At 51.6% G+C, this 21198-nt stretch overlaps 7 protein-coding genes across 7 annotated transcripts; 4 read left to right on the top strand and 3 right to left on the bottom strand.

Moving 5' to 3' along the window:
- Positions 1-61: 61 nt before the first annotated feature.
- CCM_03925 (pla2g4b, putative) lies at positions 62-1290 on the bottom strand (the record flags this gene model as incomplete). Its single annotated transcript, XM_006669073.1, has 5 exons — positions 62-137; positions 195-263; positions 314-746; positions 814-974; positions 1028-1290. 5 exons carry the CDS (start codon positions 1288-1290, stop codon positions 62-64), a joined length of 1002 nt encoding a protein of 333 aa, XP_006669136.1.
- A 507-nt stretch (positions 1291-1797) lies between these two features.
- CCM_03924 (Sterol regulatory element-binding protein cleavage-activating protein) lies at positions 1798-5261 on the top strand (the record flags this gene model as incomplete). The annotated part of the gene is made up of 3 exons (XM_006669072.1): positions 1798-1829; positions 1885-4433; positions 4489-5261. 3 exons carry the CDS (start codon positions 1798-1800, stop codon positions 5259-5261), a joined length of 3354 nt encoding a protein of 1117 aa, XP_006669135.1.
- Positions 5262-7539: 2278 nt separating this feature from the next.
- Positions 7540-8472, top strand: CCM_03923 (14-3-3 protein; the record flags this gene model as incomplete). Its single annotated transcript, XM_006669071.1, has 1 exon — positions 7540-8472. One exon carries the CDS (start codon positions 7540-7542, stop codon positions 8470-8472), a length of 933 nt encoding a protein of 310 aa, XP_006669134.1.
- A 462-nt stretch (positions 8473-8934) lies between these two features.
- Positions 8935-10020, bottom strand: CCM_03922 (uncharacterized protein; the record flags this gene model as incomplete). Its single annotated transcript, XM_006669070.1, has 1 exon — positions 8935-10020. The coding sequence occupies one exon, from the start codon at positions 10018-10020 to the stop codon at positions 8935-8937; it is 1086 nt and encodes a 361-aa protein (XP_006669133.1).
- Positions 10021-10497: 477 nt separating this feature from the next.
- On the top strand, positions 10498-11259 carry CCM_03921 (glutamyl-tRNA synthetase; the record flags this gene model as incomplete). The annotated part of the gene is made up of 2 exons (XM_006669069.1): positions 10498-10718; positions 10851-11259. 2 exons carry the CDS (start codon positions 10498-10500, stop codon positions 11257-11259), a joined length of 630 nt encoding a protein of 209 aa, XP_006669132.1.
- A 4332-nt stretch (positions 11260-15591) lies between these two features.
- CCM_03920 (uncharacterized protein) lies at positions 15592-16265 on the top strand (the record flags this gene model as incomplete). Its single annotated transcript, XM_006669068.1, has 2 exons — positions 15592-15612; positions 15717-16265. 2 exons carry the CDS (start codon positions 15592-15594, stop codon positions 16263-16265), a joined length of 570 nt encoding a protein of 189 aa, XP_006669131.1.
- An 872-nt stretch (positions 16266-17137) lies between these two features.
- CCM_03919 (histone-lysine N-methyltransferase) lies at positions 17138-20650 on the bottom strand (the record flags this gene model as incomplete). Its single annotated transcript, XM_006669067.1, has 2 exons — positions 17138-17241; positions 17299-20650. 2 exons carry the CDS (start codon positions 20648-20650, stop codon positions 17138-17140), a joined length of 3456 nt encoding a protein of 1151 aa, XP_006669130.1.
- Between the last annotated feature and the right edge of the window lie 548 nt (positions 20651-21198).

Raw genomic sequence — 21198 nt, 5'->3', positions numbered from 1 at the left:
TGACATATGTGTAATGAGCACAAATATACTTCTGGAAATAGCAACTTGGGTTCCGTCTGGGTTATACCTGCGCTAGGGTAACTTCGCGGAGAAAGGAGGCTGTAGGGAACAGAGGACCGTTGAAACTCATGTCGTACCTGCTCAAATGTCGTTAGCTACCAATTTTGCTGCCCACTGCGAAGTTGCTCTCTCACCAGTAGTTGATTGCCACCACAAAATTATTGTCATCATTTTCCATGACGGATTGCGTGACCTTGTGGTACCTACAATTGGGTCAGCCTCTCATGTTCAAGCGAGTGCCACCCACACATACCACATCGCAGGAAGATAGAGCATATCACCCGGATTAAGAGTGACACGAACAGGCTTCGCAAGACGTGACAACGGTGTACAGTTTTTATCCGGATGATCGGGGTCCCATGTAACAAATGGAACCGGGGTTGTGTCTTGATCGAGACACAGCGACAACCGTCCCTGCGAGCCTCTGGCATACGTTGCTGGCTGAAGACGCTGCTCATTCATGCAGTGATAGTGAAGTGGCGATAGTAGGACAAAGCGTTTTCGACCCCGAATTTGAACGTAGATGTTTTCGAAGTTGTCTTTATGGGTCGCGGTTACCGACCTCGAGTTTCCTATCCACATGTTGACAGCCTCGGGCGGTCTCTGAAGCGCAATCCTGGCGAAAGGAATATCTCTTTGCGCATCATCATATAAGCGCTTATATTCTTGTCGGAGATTGTCATCTTCTTTAATTGATTGATAAAGTTAGCCTACGAGAGGGAGTCATTTTTTTTTCAAGGCAATGCGACTGACGTGTTTGCGCATAGCGGACCTCGGCATCTTGAGGGAAGTCAGGGTCCGTCTCCTGAGCAACAATGTAGTCAATAAACTCTTGGAATGGTTGGGATTCCTCATGCGGCTTTGCGAAAAGAGGATATAAATGAGGAGGGGAGAGGGTAGGAGCATCTGCATTTCTGGAAAAGTGTAAGCGTTCAAGGCAATAACTTGTTCGTGGGCAGATTCTTACCCATTCGGCGTGACAGCGACGTTTACCAATTGACCAGCTAAGCGGGAGACGAGATAATCTTTGTCCCATTTGTGGAAGGCTCTCCAAGAAGATGCACCACCACGGACAACGAATGGTGTATTGCTAGCGACATATCGCATGAACTCCAGAGGGCTCGGTTCGCAATCAAGTTCCTCGATAATAGAGCTATTGAGCTCTCCATACGTTGTTATAAGATATTCCAGTGCACTATCTGAAGATGGAGGCTCCTTTTCCAGGGCCATCCTGGTGAGATGGTACTTTTATTAGCGACCAGGGGTATTTCGTACATTCGTTCAATTGCCTTGTGAAAAGCCTGAAGGCCTGAAGGCTGCGCTGAGGTGGGGTAGTTACTAAGTTACACACAACAACGCAGTGGTTGATAACCCCTGTTAGCGGTTTAGCCGTGTCTCTCTTCGCGGCCAGATCCTGGCCCCACTACTTTTCCGGTTCCGTCTCTTGGCGACCAAAGTCACACTCGCATCTACATATGCCCTCACCCACCTCATCGTATTCTCGTTTCTTCAGAAGTCGTCTCATACAGGATATGAACAAGATGTACCCCAATCAAGTTATTGAGAGATAGGGAGCATCATTAGCAAACCCGCGTTAACCCATCCCGCTGCAAGCCGAGCAAACACTTCCGTCGCGCCGCATAGTGATGCTCCGCTGCTGACTGCGGTTGTCATTGCGTCGTCTGCTTCGCTAAATTGATCTGTATTCATACGTAATACGGATATTACTCGGCAACCATGATCTGGTACTTGCTTTATCCACTCCGAGGGTAAGAAACCAGCAACCTATCGCCACTGCGCCCTCTCAACGCTAACCAATGTTAGAACTACCGAGGCTCCGGCTCTGTCGCCGTCGAATCCGGTCCGTGTTGCATTCACTCGCTATGGCAACTACGTTGCGCGGCATGTCATTCTGGCGCTCTTGATCTCTGGTGTTGTTGCCACTATCTTGATCTACCCTATCCCCTATCTTTTTACCGACGATTTCACGAATGGCGCTTCAAATCTGCCGCATCATGTTTGGACCGTTGCGCAGCCCTTGAGCAGAGACGCTCCCGTCCTACCAGACATAATCATGAGATCCATCTGGGTGCATGGCGATTACATGAAGGCACTGGACAATGATCTGTTGAGTTACGCCTTGGAGCTCCAGGATGAGCTTCTTGGACCAACAGAAAGGTTTACCCCTGCTGCCTCTCGGGGACTTTTTACACCGGGTGACCAAGATTGGCCCATGCCAACAAAGAACAGAGACGCGATTCATATTGTTAACGGACTCACGAACCAGTCTTGGTTCTTTCACTCCCCGCTCCTCTACTGGCAATGCTCGCGCCAGAAAATCTTGGCAGACACGGATCTAATTACCACTGTCAATGAGAGAAAGACGCAGTCTACTTCGGCCAATGTCACTCTCAGACATTCAATTGTTTTCAGCGGCAAGAGGTTCGCAGAAAGAAGACTTCTGGCGGCCGATGCGCTCGTCATTACACTGCTCTATCTTCGCGATTCCCCGGTCGGCCGTCAGTGGGAGCATAATGCACCACTTCTCACTCGCAAAGCCCAAGATCAATGGGATATTTATCCACCCGATGGATCCATCGAAAGCAGCCAGTTGTATGAGTTTCAGTTCCGGCCGATGTCACTGTATGACATGATCTGCTTCGCCTTGGCATACGGCCTCATGGGCATTTATTTCCTCGCCAGCCTTTCGAAGCTTCGAGCTATCAAATCAAAAGCTGGGCTGACAGCTATGGTGATCACGCAGATATTTTTATCCATTCTGTCAAGCCTGACTGTATGCGCGGTCTTTGATGTTGACTTATCTCGCATTCCCCGAGCTGCTTATCCACTGGTGATTTTGGCTATCAGCTTGGAGAACATGTTCAGAATAATCTATGCTGTCATTCTCATGCCTGCTGAAAATAGCTCTAGCAGTCGCGTTGGATCGGCCTTTGGTCAGACGGCGCATATAGCTCTTGCAAGCACAGTACAGAATGTGGCCATCTTGGCAGGGCTCTCAACGATTGTCTCCCCCGGTGTCGCTGGATTCTGCGTTTTCGCTGCTACTGCTACATTGTTTGATTACTTCTACCTCTCGACATTTTTTCTCTCTGTTCTGAGTGTCGATGTGCGCAGAACCGAGCTCGAAGATGAATTATCAAAGATCAGCAAGCTGAGACACCGCCATACCTATGGTCAATTGAAAGAACGGCCGTGGTGGATATCCAACTTTCTGAAGGGCAGGGTGTCACTATCTACTAGAATTGCAGGCACAATTGTCATGATTGGATTCGTGATAATTGCACAATGGCACTTTTTCGCGGATGTCGGCGCATGGGAACCGACCAAACGGCTACTTGGCGCCTCAACTTGGCAATCCCAAATTGCAGAAGAGGCATCCCCACAACTTGAAGAGGTACATCAAGCAAGATCCCCTGGATCATGGCTACGTCTTCAAGATCATGAGACTGCTCGGGAGGTCATAAATGCCATCAAGCCATCAGCGTTTAGCTACACGGCCAAAGTATACGACCCTCTAGTCTTTGTGCTGAAGAATTCGAACCGAACACCGCCACAGAAGAAGAAAAACTTTCTACCAGCGGTGTATGATTTCGTGGATCACCAGTTGGCCGAATTTGTCATTTCGATAGTGTTGGTGTGCGCTTGCCTTCGACTCCTCGCAAGCTATTTACTCTTGGCGGACGAGGAAACCAGAGACAACTTTTCCGACTCTGGCGAAAACTCGTCTTTATCCGTAAAAACTCTGTCCGGGGGCCATGCTCTCGATGTTGTAATGATCGCGGCGTCAGCGGATGGCCGGGTCGTCTCTGCAGGGTTGGATCGAACCATACGGGTATGGGATGTTCGTTCAGATAGTGCGAGCTATGAGCTTCCTGGCACAAAATTATTGGATGGACGTGAAATGTTTCCTATATTGGGGATTATAGTGGATGTAGAGTCACAATGGCTGGCCATTCTGTCAATGACTCAAATCCGACTGTGGAATCTGGCAGAGTACGCTTGGCGTGAGCCTGTTCCTCTGGAGTCTGGTAATCATAATCCGGAAGTATTATGCTTCCACCCTCGGTCGACCCAGAATATTCCCAGACTGGTTATTGTGAGGAAAGACGGAACACTGACAGATGTGTCGCTCGTTGGTGATGATCGCCGACGTGGGACAACTGTCTGCGAGGGTCAGCTGCTCACAGCTCGCGCTCTTATATACAAAGGTGAGCCCCTCAGTCGCTCCACCTGCATTTTTTACTCTGCTAATAGTTGCCGGACCAGAGTCGACGACTACACGGGCGATCCGGATCTTGTCGCTCTCACGAAACGGAGAACCCTTCATATCGAGGGAGACGGAGACGGGCTGGGTACGTGAGAATCTACCATTGAGTGCCGTGAGTGACACGACACTGCATCAAGTAGTGCCACTCTCCCCCTTTCCTCTGTTTCTCATTGGGTCCGTAAGCTCTGTGTACCTAGTCAGTGCAAGCGACGGTGTGGTGCTGCATGTTTTCGCGACAGAGCCCATGGTACCACGATCGATCCAATGTGAATATCCCGACAATCGAAATAACTTGTCGCCTTCTGGAGTCGGGTTCAGCACTCTTACCCTAGGATATGTTGGAGCGGAAACCGAAGATTGTATAGTAACAAGCCACCGCCCTCGTGAAGGAAGCGAGGCGATCGCGGCCTGTGCGGCATCGGGAGGTGCTGGTGGAGGATGGTGTACGTGGAAGGAGGCAATCGAGACCAAGAAACGAATCAAGGACCCAGGCACATGGGAGATTGTCAAGGGGAGAAGCGTCATCGGTGTGCGACAAGAAGCGAACCCGTCTCGCAACACCAAGCGCGGGGACTACCGCAGGCGATCCGCCGCGCGTGAGAATCTCGGGGCACCGACGAGGTGGCAGGCTTGGACAGCTGCTACGGATGAGCATTTTGAGGCAGACGAGGTCCGACCGCTGCACAACGACGGGCATGATTCTGAGGAATTCTTGGTCGTGCCGGGGCTAGGACCAAAAGTCAAGATTGGCCTACGGTCTGTTGCCTTTTCTGTCGGCAACACCGTCAAAGTAATATCCGCAGGCGGGCCGGAGCGATTCAAGGGCGGCGATGACGATGCAGGCGCAGAATCGCTGCTGGCAACGGATAGTCGACGCGGGCGATATGCCGGCTCGATGCGAGGGAGACACTAATTCTGTTGGTCGCTTGACGACGACACGGATGGAGCTGTTTTACGTCTGTCGCATGTGTTTCGGGGTATGAGTTCGTCGGGGCTGCAGCAGGCAAGATGGCTTCGTGGCTCTCCTGGCCTGCAAAAACGTCGAAGCTCGGCTACATCTTTGAGGATAACTCTATAGTTAGCGTGGGATGGTGGACAAGGCATGTGGCGGCGCCTTCATGTGACACGGATTTCGCAGATTTTGCCATTGAGCGAGCACCCCTTCCTTGTTGTGGCAGGCGCACCGCGTTTTGAAGGGGTTCTCTGTACGCAGTGACGACGGTCTTGTAGAAAAGCAAGCTCAAGCAAGGGTAACTATTTGGCATAGATGAGGGCGTACAATTGGGTAGACAAGAGGCTGCGGGAAGTGCGAAATTGGCGAAATGGCGCAGGTAGAATTGGGCTGATGTTTGCACGTGCATTGCATCAATCTTGGACTCGTTTGGCGGTTTGGAGGATAACTAGAACATGTACTTGTAACTAGACTGTGTAATAGTACGCGCTTGATCAATATACGGATAATTACAACTATCAGAAACCTTTGCTTGCTAAACTTGGACGGGGTAACAAACCATTGAATCATGGATATATGAATGCTGTAACTATGTAATTACCTACCTAGGTTAGGACCAGATGTGTGCGAGGGCGAGGGCAGGAGACGCAGGGTTTGATTTCCTCACCGCTAATTAGAACTAGAACAAACATTGAAGCGCTGGGCAGGGGTTTTTGCACAGACGATGGTGTCCGCAGACGGAGGCTTCTAACTAGTTAACTAGTTACATATGAGTGCATGCATTGATAATTTGTATCCGTATTACTACGTAACTACTATTAGGTATTAATAGTAACTAGAAGCATTTCACGTCTGCAGGGGGTGGGCGGCACTAAGCGGCAGCGAGTTTCGTGTGTGTTTTGGCGTTGCAATTTGCGCGCCAACAGCGAGGCCTCGAGCAATGGACCACCTTAGTAGGCCAGATGACTACTAGGCATACATATATGCGGCATTATTCGTACAATTCATAGTATTGGAAGAGGCAGGAGGAGCTGGCTCTCCCGTTATCAGCTCTGTATCCAACTACCTACTTAGTTATTAACGTTGGTTAATACTTGATTATTTTATTGTTGTAGTTAGTTTGGGGTCGTTCGGTGGTTGTGCGCTGAAGAGGTTAGCGGCTGCCAAGCCACCTTGAACGGGCCAGGTACCTAGTACCTAGGTGTACGTACTAATAAGGTGTACAAATTACTGTCTTGATAATTCAATCCACTGGCCCAGCACTTCCAGGCCGTTTGTCCTTCCCCCCTTCATCCCCTAGTTATCGGGATAACTCGATCCCCTTTATCCTTGAATTTATTCCTGGTCCTGTTACTCCGTACTTAACTGCTTACTACCTAATAGTATCTACGTCCACCAAGCCCGTCAGCCCATCCCCGACGCCAAACACCAAGGCCGCCCCCCAGCCTCCCCCATCAATAATACTTTGCTTGCCACACACGCAGCCCGCTGTCATCGCCGGCGCCGCCTGTCCACTCTCATCCACATCGAATCGTACAAATTACTCGCGGCGGAGAGGTCCCCGTAACCCGGACCGCTATCATAGCACAGGCCGTATGCGAGCCATGAGTGTCCGCGACCGCCTCGTGTCACAGCTTCCATGACTGCCGTAGAGCTTCAACCCCAAGGTTAGCCTGCACACTGGTCTCCTTTTTTTTCTTCCCCCTCGCTTCCCTCTTTACCGCCTCTGTTGCTTGCTTGTCCATCCGCCCATGCCAGTTCCCCTGTTGTATTTGATCAACGCGGCCCGCAATTGCTTTTGTCGTTGTCACAGCAGCTTTGAACCCCCCCCCCAATACCTCTTCGGCCCCGTCTCGCCTCATTTCATCATCATTGGCCTCCCACAGCTGCCGCTGGTACGTCCCCGGACCCAATCACCGCCCGCCAACTGTCGTTGTTCTCCTACATACATCGCTTGCCTCTCTAGCGCCGCACTGCCAGGGCTCGGGCCGCACCTATTGGCCTTAAAAAGGCCCAAGTGTGGGAACGGCCAAACGTTGTTGACTTTCAAACCGCCCTGCTCCTCTCTCTTGCATAGCCTCATCTTACTGCTCAGTCTGTTAAATAATCGTCTTTTCCAGTGCCTCCTGGCCCTGCCAGCTCAGTTGACCCGGCGCCACAGTATCCCCAGCACCAGTCTCTGGGGAATTCGGGCACACGGCTGCCGGAACAGCTTGTATCGGGTCTTACAACTTACTGGATGGCGTCTTCCGAGGTTGATCAAAAGTTCCTTGGCAGACTGGCCAGAGCTGTCGAGCACGACAATCCCTTGTTATCCTCTATGCTCTTCAAAATTCTCGGCCTCTCACTGAACCTCGCCGAGCAACTCGTCGCTGCCAAGAAGCAGCGCAAACCCACGCCTGTTACATCACCTCTTTTCCTCCGACGTATTCTACACATCCTATGGCTCTCACGCGAGGGCCTTGTCATGCTACAGCAATATGTCATTCCTATGGTTGGCAACTATGTCGAGCTCAAGGTCCTAGCCTACAAGCTTCGTGCCAGCTTTCATCACATATTTGTTCTCTTCCACAACTCGCCACCTGTGTCAACCATTGGTAGCTGGACCCCGGAGGCGATATCTGCTGCCTTTGCACCAATCTACAAGGACAACCACGGGCTGCTTGGTGTCGATGGCGATCCCATTTCTCGCTCGTCTTCTGTTCAGCCTACCCATGCGCTAGAAGGCGGACCTGTCGGGCCACCACCCGGCTTTGAGACGCAAGTTGCGCTTCTACCCCCGTCATTTCTACTGCCCGAAAAGGACTATCTGCCAAAAGCCCACGAATACTTTCAAGAAGCGATGGATTTGGCCGACCAATTGCTCTGGGGCTCACACTCGTTGCGGCTCTCCGTTAAAACCGAATATGCCGCCTTTCTATATGAGTGCGTTCACGATGCCGAAGCGAGCCGACAACTTGCCAAAAAGACTGTTGCCGAGGTCTACGACGCGACAGAGGGCATGGACGACGACATGTTTCGAGACGCCTGTGAACTAGTTACGGTGCTCGGCAAGATGATGAAGAGAGGGTTAGGCACCACCAGCTCTGTCACAAAGGGGAAACGTGTCGAGGTCACTCCTTCCACGCCACCAACTGCGAGACTACTGCCAGGAATGGAAAACGCCATATAATCTCCCGCTCCCCTTTTATTACCCAGATCACGCCTCTGTTCTCTTCTACCTACATTACACAATGATACGCCTACGCCAATCACGGGGCATCTGGCTTTAGCATGTTGGACTTCCTATTGAGCATTGGAAGGAGTTTTGTCGGACATAGAAAAAATACCGGGAATAAGGCGTTTTCGGCGAAGGGACGCTGTATATATGCCCAAAGGATCGGGCTCGAGGTTTCGAGCACTGTTCATCTACCTTTGAATGGGTCATCGCGTCGCGATACTTACAATTCATGTTGTCCTCGATTGTCTTGGAGGATGACGAACACCTCGTACTACCATGTACGGCTCTGTGCAATATAATGTGTATAAAAGGGCCCGTCAATGACTGAAGCGAGACTGAATATATATATATATTATATATTGAATCCTAACCATGCTTCTGCTCTAACAATAACTACACCACCGTGTTTTTCGTTTACTTGTTAGAAATGCTTTTCAGCCAGCCATCAATGTCTGCCTCGGTCCTGACCGCCGCGTCCTCGCACTTTCTCCGAATCACTTCCAGCGGCACCATGCGCCCCGTCTCATTGTAGAAGCGCGCTTGCGTCTCCAGCCAGCGCGTGCTACGGTAGCGCGCGTCGGCCATTTCGAGCACGCGGCAGTCGCTCGGCGAAAAGTGCGCGTCGGGCTCGACCCGGAGGGACGCCGGGTAGAGGGGCCGCCCTATGTGCTCGTACCAGTACTGCTGCTGACGGTCACTCTCGGTTAGGTCTTCTTCTGGCGTTGAGCCTCTGTCTGCCGCTTCTTGCTCCTCGGTAGGTGCTGCAGCCTTGGTATCACTGTTCACGGCGGGGACGGCTTGTGCTTCGGTCGGCGGCTGCGTTGCGGGCTCTGCGTTACGCTTTGCGCCATTCTCGGAGAGTGCATCTGGCGAAAGCAGATTCTTGATGGCTTTCCATCGACTTTTGCATTCGTTTTTGCCTCGGCTGAGGCTGTTGCCAATGTCTTCCCAGCTCAGGCCGTCGTTGGCTTCCTTCATGGACCGGAGAAGGGCATCTTCCGAGAGCGACCACCCAGACTTGTCCTCCTTTGCTATTGCACCTTCTCGAGACTTGGGGTGATTTTTATTTTTCTTGTTGCTCTCTTCCACCTTTTCAGTTTTGGATGACTCTTCGGACGGCGTTACGTCTGTAGACGATTCTGTTGCATGGCTTTCTGTGTCCTCCGAGCTCGACACCGAGTTCGCGGCGGCGCAACATTCTGACTCGAGACAACATTTGCTGGATTCGCAAGATGAGCTCTCCGAGCAGCTAGAAGACTGCTCTTCCGAGCTCCCTGAACAGCTAGAGTCTCTTGGCTGCTTCCGTTTCAGACATACTTCTTCTGCCAAACGTGCCTCTTTGCTCGAGGCGCTGCTTGATGGATTTTGGTCGCTGGAGGAATCCACCTCGGACGAGCCTTCTGAACAGCTTTGAGAAGTGTCACTGTCTTCATTCTCATAGTTTGATGAGTTTGAGCAGGCATCAGACCCCACTTCGTTGGAAGCTTCATCCTTGGCCATGTCTGCTGCCGAGTTGAACAGGAGTCAAAAGTGACCCAGTATTGTAACGAAAGGATTAATCACACGAGATTAAGCTCAAATGTGAGGCGGGGGTGGTTTGCAGGTGGCATTACGGGAACGCTGCACGGAGAGGCATTGGCCAGGCTCCGTTTGCTTATCTGTCACGGCGCTTCTTCGCGCTTGACTGCGCTACAAGTGCATCAGTGGTTACCTGCCTATGATTACAGACTATTTCTCTTGGAGGCCCTTCTATTTTTTTGTATTTTTATATTTTTATCATTAAATGAATCAAGCCTTATGTTTCTGACCTTTTGCAGGACACGGCATGCCGAAACAGCTGAGTCATCTGGCACGAGTTGACCAATTGCCGGACGCCGATTGCGGATTGTTTAATCAACCTACTGCGTTGACAACCTGTCACCAAGGAGTCAACACGATATTATTTATACACACAGTAAGGTTTTCAAGAGCAGCAGAATGTCGCCTGTACTTCCGAAATTACCAGCCCAGTTTGCGCAGGCTCTCGAGCTCATTGACGATGCGCATGCGCAAGATAAGCGCGAGGCAAAGAATGTCGGCGACGAAAAGGTGCCCTATGAGCTACACTATGCCAAGAAAATGACCTCGTGGCTGGCAACTCGCTGTCCAGAGGCTTCCCCCGTCTTACAAGTCGCATGCCGTGCGCAACACTTTAGACGGTACGACAACTCAGAATGTCTATTTGACGGTTGGTGCCCAGGCACAGGCGTGCATGCCCTTCTGAATGATGACGGCGACACTACAACAGAGCTATAAAAATACGAGTTACTGATACAAACCCTACTCAATAGCTGGGAAATTCCACGAGATTCATTCCCCATGACCCGACCAGGGTACTTGACCTGGCGCGCAAAGCAAAAGGCACAGGCCGCCTCCCAAGTAGTAGACTTGCTCGGCACCTCTGCGATACAGCCAGCCATTCCCGAAGAAGACCGCGCTCGCGTTGCGGCGCTGATCCGAAAAGAGAAGCTCGACTCGGACCCCGAGGCGCAGGCCCTAGAGGATGTCGCCTGCCTCGTTTTTTTGGACAATCATTTTGATGACTTTGAGAAGCGCGATGACGTTGATGAAGACAAAATGATCAACATTCTGAGCAAGACTTGGGGCAAGATGAGCCCGCGAGGCAGAGAGATTGCGCTGGAAATGAAGTTGAGCGACAGGGCAAAGGTTTTGATCGGGAAAGCACTGGCAAGCGCGTAGGCAGGCTTCTTGATTCCGCCTAGTTGAATAGCCTCCCAGAATTACATTGGTCAAGTTGCATTTTTTTCCTTGCTTGGTGCAGATATCGGCCTCGTTTGCTAAGCAGCCGGTAGTTCGGAGAGCTGGGACTCAGAAGCCACGATTCTTGGCCCAGAATACTCTTGTCTGTCGTCATATGCACCATCGCGGGGCACCGCACCCTCGGACATCGAGACTCTAGCTTTCCGAAATAGTAGCGACCAAATGATGAGCAACAAAAGTAGAACAGCAGCTAAGTCGGGTTAGTCCTGGCATGACCGGCCTGCGGAGCGTCCCTCGTCTACTTACCAAGGCTGCCCACTGATATGCCGATGATAGCAGACGACGAAAGTGACGCTCCAACCGGGACGTTGTAATAATCTGGGCTGGGGGAGACTGAAACCACTCGAGTCCCTTGACTAGGTAATGTTGTCGTCGGGGTGAATGGTGACGGCGTGACGACGCCTCTGGTGTGCCGAAGAATCACCTCGGCGGCCTGATTGGTGTCGCAAATGTACAGAGAATACCCCTGCAACTCGTCATCGTCGTGGATAATGTCTGTCTTACAGTATGGAGCTTCTGTATTCGAGCTGCAGTTCAAAATGTGAGAGGGACTGGCCAGACGACATGTGCAAAATCGGTGCTTGCAAAGCCTACCAGACGAGATCCAGACGGCCAATTTTGTCCTCGGCGAGGGACTGCTTTCTGTCCAAACAGCGGGTAGATAGCTCGCACCGGCCGTTCTGGCCGACCGAACAGCAGCCGAAGAGGTTTCGATTCGTGTCGCGGGCACATCGTTGTCCGTGGTAGCAAACCAAGGGAAGTACTGTAATGATGGTTAGTCGCAAGCCTAAATTCCGCGGACTTGTTGCAAGTCGGCTCTCACATGCATCTCCGGAGACGAAACCGCATGTTTCAAACGAGGTAGCAAGAAATGTAGATGATATTGGCGTCGCGAATGCTGCAAAGGGAACGTGGCCGGCATCCCTGGTGGGCGGAGTGGTTGTGGCCATTTGCTACCAGTTTTGCAGGAATACGGACAAGCGAAAATGTTTGTTATGCAGATGGAGTCCATCTACGTATGGGATAGCACAAATCTGAAGGGCAAAAAACTCAGTTCATTATGCATCGCCAGAGTTGCACAACGATGCAGCAAACGCGCAAACAAACATGTACCTCGGCAGTGCTGGAGTAGCGACGACTTGACTTTGGAACGCGGCAAGCAAAAGAAATTACGTAGTGATGAAAAATAAAGTAGTAAAATAATTATTTAGTTCATAGGAGAAGCAGGAGATGGAGTGAATATACCTAATAAGCAGCCGCAAAGTGAGAGACAGCCAACATCGGCGCGCCAAGGCGTCCTTTGGCCGGAGCTTTTTACTTACCGGGGACTAGTTAGAGCTTCTTGGGCTTTGGCTTTGAAGGCACAACATTGGCTTAGCAACAAAAGCACAAATGTCTTGGCAGGCTGTTTTGACAGCTGTGGGCAAGATGACGAAAGCCTCGGGTTTCGGACGTGATGAATGGATTCAGCCACAGTCAAGTCTCACCTCTGTCAACCTGGAGAACCGCCAGCGACACTCGCTGCCCCTGCACAGCGCCCACGTAACTAAAGACCAGGTCACTCACCAACTGGCAATGAGATTGTCACTAGCGTGCCGCCACGTATCGCATGATGCGAGATTCTGCAGGTCAAACCACTTGGATGGTTCATTGGTTGGTTGTCCCATGGTTGTGTCCAGGGCTCTTCAGCTGAAGTGGTGCGGGGGAGGCACTTGTTCAAACAGGCCTCCCAGTGAACCGGGTGAATGTCCCGGACAACGTGTGCCAACCCTTGAACCAAGTCATAGAGGGAGCGAGACAACTCCGTGAGGGGAGGGGGAGCGCCAGTCGGCAACGCCGAGGCTGAGCGTTACGATATCACGATGACCAAGTTAAAAAGAAGACCAGCCGGGACGCGTCGGCGCGTTGTTCAACCCTGGCATCTTGGTGATGATTGGACCAACTAATTAATAGTCAACTACCTACCTACAGTAGTTATCGACAGGTAACTAACTACAGGTAGTTAGTAGCGACGGACAATGCCGGCACACCCACCCTTCCTCCCTTCTCTAACTAGTGGCGGCTCACAACGCTCAAGCTGCTGGGATGGAGTGACCAGATGCTTGGGACTTGATTAGCGACGTTTGAATAATAAAAGTCCCATGTTAAGTCACTATGTAGTTAGTGACAAACGAGATTGAAAGTTGCACACGTCTCTTCCTTCTACCTTCTAGGGTAGTGGAACCGCTTCCGAGGTGTTCATGCAAGGCTAGTTAACTAGGAAACGAAAGAGGCAGCACACCTTGAGCTGCACTCCAGAAATAGTTACATGACCCATCAGCCTTCTCTTCCTACAATTCTTCCGAGTATTAATTTACACAGGTTGCCTGCCGCTGGCAGCCGGCGTGCGAGGTGAAGGAGTGAGGCGTCCGGAGTAGCCGCACATCAGTGACACATGCCGGTCCGCTAGGCTGAAGTCTCAATGTCGCACTCTGCTGATCGATTTCAAGAGGCAGCTTTCTCAAAGCGCTTTGTGTAGTTCTGAAAGAAGTGCCAACTTGTCTCGCAGAGCACAGTGAGCACCTACGTTGCGAGAAACACCTGCCCGAGTCTGACGGCGTGCTCGTGTAGTCGCACCGTGCTTGAATGAATTGGATGGGACTCGCCGAGTATCTACAGGCTGCTGCAGCCAGATGATTTCTCTGCTTTGATTGTGGTCGGTCGGTGTACGCGAGAAAGTAATGCAGCTGGTTCTCTTTCCGGACTTGAGATGAAGAGAAAAAGCAAATACATGAATCAAAAATACAATGCCCCAACTCAGTGGTGACTACTCGATAACTAGAAAGCCACTGCGCCAGGTGCGGCACTGCTGAAAATTGCTCAAGCAAGACCAATTGATTCGCCGCCGTGAGTTGATAGTTACAAGCCGTAACTACTTGAACAACGACGGGCAGAAGGGGCCATGAGCATGAGACGTCACATTGGCTGCCGCCACGGCTCTCGAGCCAAAGTCGTAACAGAGGTCATGACCACTCGACCAGTCACATTTTCTTGGGCGAGATCGTAGCGTTGCAACGGGTTCATGCAAATCGCAAATCACGGCTGACCCCCCTCCCCCCAAACCCCTGCTCGGAGGCAAAGCCTCGGAATGGCTAAAATGAGATAAATACATATGGGAACTCAATAACTAGTTATCTGAATCCCATCCAGAGTACCTGCTCTGCCAACGGGAGGTGGACCGCCACCATGGCCATGGCATGGACAAGTCTTCATTCCTTGATGTCTCATCCCAGGTTGACAAGGGTTGAAGAGGGGCATGCAGGCATTGCATTTGGCAGGTTGCAGGTGTTATCATGACCAGAAGATGGCATGAGATCGATCTGCTTGCTCCCTTTCCCACATCCATCCAGCCACAAATGTCACTCCGGCCAGGGTAGAAGAAGCCACAAGCTACGGATGATGCTAGCATTAGTTCTTCAAGGAATCTTTTCAAGCCCATATATTGGAGGCGTGGCTGCAAATAGTTGCATGAGACCTGAAAGACCTCGACAACCCCCCCCCCCCCCCTCCTTCCACCTCATCGTCACTGTTTCTCCACCACTCGTGCCCCGCGCTGTTGCGAGATGCATGTGCTTCCTTTTCTGACCAAATTCGTAAACCAAACCCATGCAATTCGCTTGCTTCATGGGAAGAGGGGGAGCCTTGTGGCGCGCCGGCTCTCGGATTGGCCCTCGTAAGGGCGACCTGAGAAGCGCCTAGGTACAGCATACAATGTACGCACGTTACGTGCGTGATGAAAGTATATCAGGACCCTACCTGCCCTTCGCAATCAAACTAATTACTCATCATTTCATGAGCCAAGACGGACGATTCAGAATTCCACAACCTCAAAAGTACAGATATCCTACTTGTCCCTCTAGGGCCCATTGTTCTCTTGCACACTCGCATGGCCCGTTTTCAACATCACCAAAGACGCCCAAGAACACCAAAACACGTCTGTCTCTACGCTGAGTGAAATCAAGACCACTGTGAGCCGTCTAAACGACTTTGCTAGTTGTAATTGCCTCGTCTCATTCCTGCGTCCAGCGATACCAGACCAGCAGTCGCTACGCGATACCATCTCCTTCCTAGTCATACCGCCACTCCTCGGAGCATGACTAGACACTCGTAGTATACGAGCAGTCTGACCCCAACCAGCCGTGTTTGAGAAGCTACATTGTCAGGAAAATACAGAATCAAAGTCGAGAGCGCGACCAGAGGAGATCAGGTCCAATGCCGACGGCTTTTCAACATGTAAGCTGTCCAGCATCTGCCACCCTCTTGACGGCGGCTCATCGAGTTCAAGCCAAGCCAAAACTGCCGATACTAACTGCTCAACCAACCTCGTTGACATGTAGCCTTTTCAAGAATCACAATTTGACCTTTTCGACTGGTACCCCAAATTTCGAGAGTGCCAGAACCATTTCATCCGCCATGCTCAGCATACCGCCCCAGTGCAGGCAGTGGCAGCCTTTGTGAACATCCTGCTTCCCTTTCAACAAGCCCGGAGCCGCGAAACCGCGGCCGCCGAGGCCGACACGAGGCAGGCTGGGCTCTCGATCGGCCCCGTGACCCTCGTGCCCTATGTCCGCCGCCTGGTCGCCACCGGCTTCGACACGCCCGCCGTCCTGCACGGGTTTTTCGGGGACGCGTGGAGCGAGGGAGTCGGGCAGATCCACGAGATGGAGAGGAGAAATTTCTTGTTCGCTGCCAAGTCGGACAACTGGGTTACGGTCAAGTCGAGCTACGACATTGCCGGCGGTCAGAATGTCCCGTTCCTTCGGCCCCTGCAGGGCGTAACGGAGCTGGAAATCCAACGTGCCGAGTCAAACTGGAGCGAGTGGCTATCCATGTCAGACTGGATGCTAGGACCTCGCGCGCTGGATAGCGGCACCGAGTCTAAGTGAGTCCTCACGCCTAGCGGAACGAGGAGGGATAGTTGACGGAAAGCCGCCTGCCCGCATACAACTGCGGCAGAGGGATTGATTGCCGTGTATTTCATATAGAGAAACGATGCATGATACGTACAAGTCACATTCTCACCTTTGCATACATCTTTGCTCGTCATCCTTGGCAAAACTACATGATGTGATTGGTCTCTTGCAGCAGACAAGTTTAACTTGCGAGCCGCTGTCTGAGTTTCGCTTCAACTGAAATCAACTGAAATCAACTTAAATGGATACTTGTACATGTACAAAACGGCCTCGATGTAGCCAGGCCAGCCATTGATACCTCTACGAAAAGAAAAGCCCTCAAAGGAGCTCACATAAAACCGAGACAGACCCTTCCTCCCCGCATGCGCCTCTGACGCCGGGCTATAAACCACTCTAATGATGTTACCTGTCGATTTGCGTTTTTATTACCGCCCGACCAACATGTTGTTGAAAACGAAATGAACGAAGAAAGAGAAAAGATAAAAGAGCCAAACGCGGCTGGAGACGCACTCAAAAATCAAAAGATCGAATGGGAACGGAGAAATGAGAAAGGAACCAATGTTTTTGTCGCCGTATTTTGCCTCCCAAAGACCCAGCCGTTACATGCCTTGCTTGCATCCTAAACGCCGCCGAGAACAACCAAGATTCAGTCGAGGTAAATCAGATACAACGTCTTTTTGCCGTAGTTATTCCAAATTGCACAATGCCGCCCAGTATATTCCCTCCCTCCTCTTATTACAATCATGTGTTCCCAATCCCTCTCCAGCTGTGATTATGTAGGGGGCCGAGTATGGTAAAGTACAACCTGCCGCAACCGTTGCTAGGCAGAAGTGCGACGATGACAGCTAGTTGAGGAACCCCTTGCATGCTGCGGTGCCACACAGACATGGGATTCGGTCCAGGCTGCCAATCTCACGTTCGAATTTGTAGTCGTATGTCAGTTCTTCGTCTACAAGACGCTTCTGTTAGCCGTTGTTGCGTGGCAAGACCATGTTCACAAACTTACTCGTAGTGATGTCGCGAAGGGCATAGATGACAATGCGCTTGCTGCCCTCGACCTTGATGATCTTAGCTGTGCAGTTTGGCATGCAGCTGTGATTGATGAACCGCGCAATACCACCCTTCTTCGTTGCGTCAATGACAGTGTTCTCGTCGATGCGGAACAAGTAACTGCTGCCGATGCCACTCTTGAGGTATCGATTTTCGCGAATCTCCGAAATCTGCTGACGGACTTCTTCGCCCACATACTCGATAATCATGTCATCCTTATGGATGTCTTCCATGGTATACAAGCCCCAATTATGAATAGCAGATCTGGCAAACTTCACGGGCTTCTTCCGCTTCTTAAGCTGGTTGAACTTGAATACATCAGAGTCTTGTCCAAGAGTCTTCTTCTGATCGTTCAAGTCTGCGACATATCGACGATTGGTTGCTCGGTTGGCTCTTGAGTTGCCCTTTGCAATCATTTTCTCCGCTGCAATCTTCGAAGCGTCCATTGTAGTATTCACACCGTCTTTGCCATTCTTCACGCGCGCTGCCCGCTCTTCGCGCACCTTCTGGACCTTGATATGATGAGGCAGATACTTGGACTTTTCAGAGTTGAGGATCTTCTTGACGCCTTCTGTTCGTGCACAGCCTGTAGGATTTGGAACATAGTATCCACTTATCGATACCGGCTTTTGCACAGATGGGCCACCTGCGTTTAGTTCTCGGATTCGCTGCTTTTGCCAAAGCCAGATATCGGCGTTGCCAATCTCGGCGGTCTGGAACCTCCTCCCTAGCTTTGCCAGATCAGGACTGTCTTTCGCACCAAGTCGTAGAAGCTCAAGCGCAGAAATATCAGGCTTGAAGCTATCCGGCAGGCGAAGTGCTTTGGAGAGTGGCTCCGTCGAAAATATCCGCTCGTCGTACTTCTGTGGCTCTTGCGGCGCTGGGGTGGACTTTGTGGGTAGAGTTTGGACCTCTGGCGTGTCCTCGTCCTCTGCGTTCTGGGACGAGATCTCCTGCTCTTCCAGAGCCTGTCTTGCAATGGCTGACCTCGGCTTGACGGTTTTCTTCTTTGCTCCCTTGGGAACACTTGATAGCGGCGTTTGCGATCTCGAAAGACTGCTGTCATTATCATCGGCCACATCAGCTTCGGCGGCCATGTCTTCAACTAGTTCCATCGTGACATCGTCAAACTTGACGGCGAAGGAATCATCATCTAGCTTCTTCTGACGTTTCGATGCCATATCAGCGGCCGAAACGAGCTTTCGCTTCTTTGACAAAGACTTGTCGACTAATGCTAGGCTGGCTTCCGTCATGGAATCTTCTTCGCCCGGAGCCCAACTATCTTCATCCGTGCTCATGCGGCTTTGTGGGCGAGAGAGGACCCCTTCAGCCTCAACCGCCGCGAGAGTCTTTGCATCCGTATCGTCATCCGACTCAAAATCACTGTCGAAGCTCTTGAGACGGTGATGTAGAGATCTAAAGGCTGGCCTAGGAACGGAACCTCGCTTCCGCGCAAATGGGGCCATAGACGTGCTGCGATGTGCTGTTCCCTTGGTCTTGGATTTGCGGATCTTTGGCAATGACTTGACCTCAAACCTCCCAGTTCTGCGCTCGATAGGATCCGCGCGCGAGTTTGGAGTTCCCATTCTGGATGTATCAAACGCATCTGTCAAAGTGGCATCATCGTCTTCCTCAGTCATGTCAATATTGAGCTGACGACGCTTCGCGGTGTGATTGGCTGGATCAAGAAAGTCCGAGAGTGACGGAGCGGCAACTTGCGTTCGTATGTGACGAATCAAATGCTCCATCATCTCTCGTTGCACAACTTGGACGGCCTCCATGACGGGATCGAAGTTTTTAGCTCTCTGTTTCCTCTCTTCTTCAATGTCGGCTTCGTCCTCTCGTCGGCGTCGAGCAAGATCTTCTTCGGCTTTGAGCTGCTGCGCCCGGCGTGTGTTGCGTTCAGGACTCGGACTTCTTTTGCGATCCACAGGCGTCACAGCTCGTGTTCTCGGCAAGCATAGCTGCATGGACATGTTGTAGGTGAAGAACTCAGTGTGATTGACAGCTCGAAAGCAACGTTCAGCCTCCATCTTTCCAGTGAAGGAGTTCTTAAAAAGGACATAATAGCCGGTTTTGTCGATCCGAATGTCGTCGAACGCGTAGTTCTTTAATCGCTTCTTCATGTGCGGCAGAATGCTTGTAAGCAACGGGACACTTTCACAATCAATGAAGATGTAAGGATCATTCGCAAGTTGGGTAGATATGTCCTTCGGCTCGAGGTTTGTCGGAGCACGGTTTACAGCCGCAGGAGGCGGGTTAGGTTGTATTGTTGGTGGCTGTAAAGGCCGCGAAGTAGTTGGCCCTTTTGGACCTGTCGGTGGTGGCCTAGAGAAGGAGCTGGGAGGTGGCCTGGGATCTGCAGACGCTTTTGCGACAAGCGCAGCGTGTGCCAATTTTTCTCTATCAAGTTTCTCTCGGTCACGGCGTAAGTGACCCTCAAGCATTCTGCGACTTCTTCTACCCTCAGGATCATAGTCGACCTTGACCATTTCAGAGTCTACCTTGATCCCTCGAGCCTGAACGGCTCGTCGCGCTGCGTCGATAGCAGATATCGGGGGCCGATCGGCTCGCTTGGAGTCACGGTACCGGATGGTAGCAAACCCGAGGTAGCTACCGGTCTCGGGGTGCATTTTGTTGCTACTTTCGGCAATATCGCCAAATGTAGCGAATATGGCGGTGACTTTGTTGAAAGGAATCAGCGGGTTGTATCTTGTGACAACGATTTGTGTCGGAGGCCCGGGGCCAATAGAAGTCTTGGGATCGTAGGCGTATGGCTTCAGGTTTTCTGGGGCGGGACAGAAGCGCGATCGTGGTAGATAGAAATCGGTATTGATATAGCCTAAGCGGCCGCCTTTCGCTAGGCGCGGATCTTGAGGTGTAGGTGTATCATCGAGCCCAAATTCTTTGAAGACAGGCTTCGCCGTCTTGCTGACGGCTCTGTTGCGCAAACGATCGAGAATCGGGTCGTATGTGCACCTTTTGCCTTTGACAGAAGGCCACGGCTCTCGAGCAATCTCACGTTCTATACCCATCACATCGTTAGGCGGAGGGTGAGATCTCGAGCCCGACCCATTCGGTGATCTTTCAGTCTTCAAAGGTATCGGATCCTGTGCCAATGAGGTTGTTGAATGAGAGTGATGAAGAGGTGATGAGACGGAGGGCATATGAGAGACGCGGGAGGCGCTGGGGGTGGGTAGCCGAGTCGCAGCACTACTGAAAACCGACGACGACGAGCTCGCGTGTGAGCTGTTAGAGTCAACAGTGCTGGGAATATCGCCAAGCGGGGAGTCCTGGCGTGTCGGCATGGCGCCCCCCCCGTTGACTTGTGACCGCGAGGCGGCGTTCAACCCCGTGTCATGGGTTACGGCACTGGATGTAGATGAGCAGGCATCATCAGTTATTTGCCTTGTTCTATCGCGATCATTCCGGCCTTGCGCCTCGGCTCTGACTTTCGGAGCATTGGGGAAGAATTGCGCGAAGCTCACGCCTGGTGGCGGGCGAGTCATCGTGCCGATGCGCTCCTGCTATCTTTTATGGCGTGCTTCGATCATTATACCGCGGAAAGGAACGAGATGGTCGGGGAAGGTTGTTGTGTATGATGCTTGTAGTAAGAGCTTCTAATGCGAGCGCGAATGTTCAGTTCACGCGACCGACTGGGTGGAAAGAGAGCCTGAGGGAGCGAGGCGCAATGTAGCTTTGCGGCGCGGGCACAAGCGGCGCGGAGCCGAAATTTTTGATATGACAAATGAGACGTATAGCGGCACTGTGTGCGACCACTAGCGATGTGATCTCAGTCTGGGTATGGCGGTGTTGCGGCCAGGAAGCAGTGAGAGGAGTTTGGGAGAATGCTCGA

Source organism: Cordyceps militaris (genome assembly GCF_000225605.1).
Source record: "Cordyceps militaris CM01 unplaced genomic scaffold CCM_S00003, whole genome shotgun sequence".
In the NCBI taxonomy this organism is placed as follows: Eukaryota; Fungi; Ascomycota; class Sordariomycetes; order Hypocreales; family Cordycipitaceae; genus Cordyceps; species Cordyceps militaris.
The sequence above is the reverse complement of the archived record's forward strand: the minus strand, read 5'-3'. Positions and strand labels throughout refer to the sequence as shown.